The 3,112-nt window shown below is 34.0% G+C and overlaps 1 protein-coding gene across 1 annotated transcript in view; it reads right to left on the bottom strand.

The window, feature by feature from the left end:
* LOC106867686 (protein unc-13 homolog D) overlaps positions 1–3,112 on the bottom strand; it is a 162,546-nt gene that overhangs the window by 147,288 nt on the left and 12,146 nt on the right. Inside the window, exon 4 of the mRNA XM_014912629.2 lies at positions 1,915–1,983. Coding sequence (XP_014768115.2) covers positions 1,915–1,983 — 69 coding nt within the window. The remainder of the gene's footprint in view (positions 1–1,914; positions 1,984–3,112) is intronic.

The following is a 3,112-nucleotide window of genomic DNA, read 5'->3' as shown; positions in this document are numbered from 1 at the left end:
ACTATCTATCTATTTATCTATATATCCATCCATCCATCTATCTATCTATCTCTCTATCTATCTATCTATCTATCTATCTATCTATCTGTTTATTTATATATCCATCTATTTATATATATATATATATATATATATATGTATATATATATATATACCTATCTCTCTATATGTGCATATTTGTATATGCATGTGTTTACATATATGTGTGTGTGTGTATGGGTGACATGTTTAAGCATGTGCATGTATCATTAGTCTCTTTCTTTCTCTCTCATTCTCTCCATCTATCTCTCTCTATATATGTGTTTTGTGTATGTTTATGTATGTTTGTATATACATGTGACCTATATCCATGCATGTACATGTGTATAAATCTTTATGTATGTATGCATGCATTTATATGTATCACATATGTCCACATACATGTGTGTGCAAGAGCATTTATACATTTGTGTGTGACACAAATGTATTTACATGTGTGTATATGAGTATATTTATAGTTTGTTAAGCCACAACCATCATTTAGAAGCTCTAAGGACCTTTTGAACCTACACCAACATTTCGAATTTAGCTGTAGAACTCAAACTCTCTTTCTAGAATGCCAAGTCTCACTCCAAAATGCCAAGTGCAAATATTGAACTTCAGTTTGCATTTCAGAATTTTTGAGTCTCACTCATCAATTTCTTATTACAACTTTAATTTGTTTTGTCCTTAATTTAAACCAATTTCACTCTTGAAATTTGAAACCCCCTAATTGGAGATTAGGCGAGGTAGTGTGTTCTCTTCATCATTACCATCATCATCATCGCCATTATCATTATCATCTTCATCATCATTGTCATCATCATTATCATCATCATCATCATCGTTTAACGTTCGCTTTCCAAGCTAGCATGGGTTGGACGATTTGATTGAGGACTGGTAAGCCAGAAGGCTGCACCAGGCTTCAATCTGATTTGGTAGAGTTTCTACAGCTGGATGCTCTTCCTAACGCCAACCACTCCAAGAGTGTAGTGGGTGCTTTTACATGCCACCGGCACGAGGGCTAGTCACAATGACCATGCTCGTGCTGTTAATTTGTTGATAGCACCAGCAAAAAAAAAAAAAGACACTCAATCCAGTGAGAGTGAAATATCATTTAATAACTACAGAAGTTATGGGAGGTACCTAAGTTTCATACTTGAAAAGTACAATATTCAACCATGCTTACATAAGGCAAACTGTGTACAATCAGAAAACCATTCCAGCTCAGGAAAAATGTCCACTTAGCAAGTACATAGGAGGAAAAATGTGAAAACAAAAAGAAATGGTGGGATTATTTTAGTTTCTGTCTCTCAAACCTACTCATGAAACTTTGGTCAACTTAGGGCTATAGTAGGAATCATGTGTCATGCAGTATGTCTGAACCTGCAATCACATGCTCAGGAAGCAAACATCTTTACCACACAGCTAAGCTCACTGATAAAATGGTAATATGTAATGAAAGGGTTACTGTTGAAATCATTTGCTTGTGATACCATGCAGTGGAAGTGAACCTGAAACAATGTGGTTGGGAAGCAAACATCTTAACCACATGGCTATGCGGCCTGATAAGACGGTAAAGTGTAATGAAATGTAGTTGAAGAAGAATTACTATGTTCAAACCAAGATGGTAACATTCAGTGAAGTGAAGTATTAAATATTTAACAGTTTTATAAAATTAATGTTTCCAAAAGTATCAAAAACCAAAATTCTTTGGCTATGCATTGCAACTTTTGCTAAATCTAATGTAAAATCAAAGAATTTTAGATAATAAAAAGGACAAAACATTTTATTGGTGGTTTGCGGTGATGCCCGTTCCCTGAAAACATCAAAGAATTAATATTTAAAAGGAAACCTTTATAAGAGAAAATTGAGAGAATGTAACAACATACTTACACTCGCAAAGCATGACAGCACATCCACAGAGGAATTGGAAAATTTCAACATATACGTCACTAACACAATCTGAAAGTGGAAGATATAAGAGAAAGTTGGATCATCAAATTATTTAAGAATTTTCTGAAAGGTTCCCATCCTTACATACAACTCTATAAAAATTTCTGAAGAGGTTTTAAATTAAATATTTCTAAAATATATTAAATGCAGCAGAAATTCTCAGCCATTGTGCCAATATTTAAGTGTATTTCTTTGGGAAACTACTGAAATTTTATCCTAAATATCTTTTTCCCATGTATATCTCACATACTAAGAGTTAAATCTTGCGTAATTCATTCCTTATCCATGCTTATTCTGCAGGCATAGAGCTATCAGTGTTCAAACTGAATATCATCTGAATAGCATTGATTTTTCAGGCATTCAAATACCATTGGTACCGTCTCTTCTCTTCTGAAAAACTAATAAGTTTCTTAACCACACGGTGAGGCTGTGTGATGTAGAAGCTTGCTTCCTAATCTTGCTGTTTCAGATTCAGTCCCACTGCATAGCATCCTGGACAGGTGTCTTGTACCACAGCTCCAGGCTAAGCAAGCAGATTTGTGAAACAGAAACTGAAAGAAGCCTTTCATATCTCAGAGGCATAACCAGGCTCTAAAATTAGGGAGAGCAAGCACATAAAAAAATGGTGCCATGATTCATACCAAACAATTTTTAACGCATTCCTGTCATGTGACATGAAATATTTCTAAATTTATAATTCTTTTATTCTTTTACATATATCTATATGAATGAGTAACACAGATGTACAGGTGTCAATTCATTATGGCCATTTTAAGTGACTCCCTTAATTGGTTAATGAAAACATTACCTCATTTGAAAGAAACTGTTTCTTTCAAATGATGTAATGTTTCCATGAATCAATTAAAGGAGGCGCTTGAAATGGCCATAACGAATTGACACCTGTACATCTTTGTTACTCATTCATATTTTATTCACCTAACTTGGAATCTGCGCTTTGGAAATACTATAGAAAGTATACGACTGAATTACCAAGAGTGGATGTCTTCATTTAGCTGTGTTGCGTTGTCTGCACACACAGCAGGAATATCAGGTACAAATACCCCTGCACGGGGTCGTGAGATTCAATATTCAATTCATATACATATATATTTACATATATATATATATATATATATAT

The sequence above is a fragment of the Octopus bimaculoides genome, chromosome 1 (genome assembly GCF_001194135.2).
Source record: "Octopus bimaculoides isolate UCB-OBI-ISO-001 chromosome 1, ASM119413v2, whole genome shotgun sequence".
Taxonomy (NCBI): Eukaryota; Metazoa; Mollusca; class Cephalopoda; order Octopoda; family Octopodidae; genus Octopus; species Octopus bimaculoides.
This window is presented reverse-complemented; position numbering and strand designations above follow the sequence as displayed.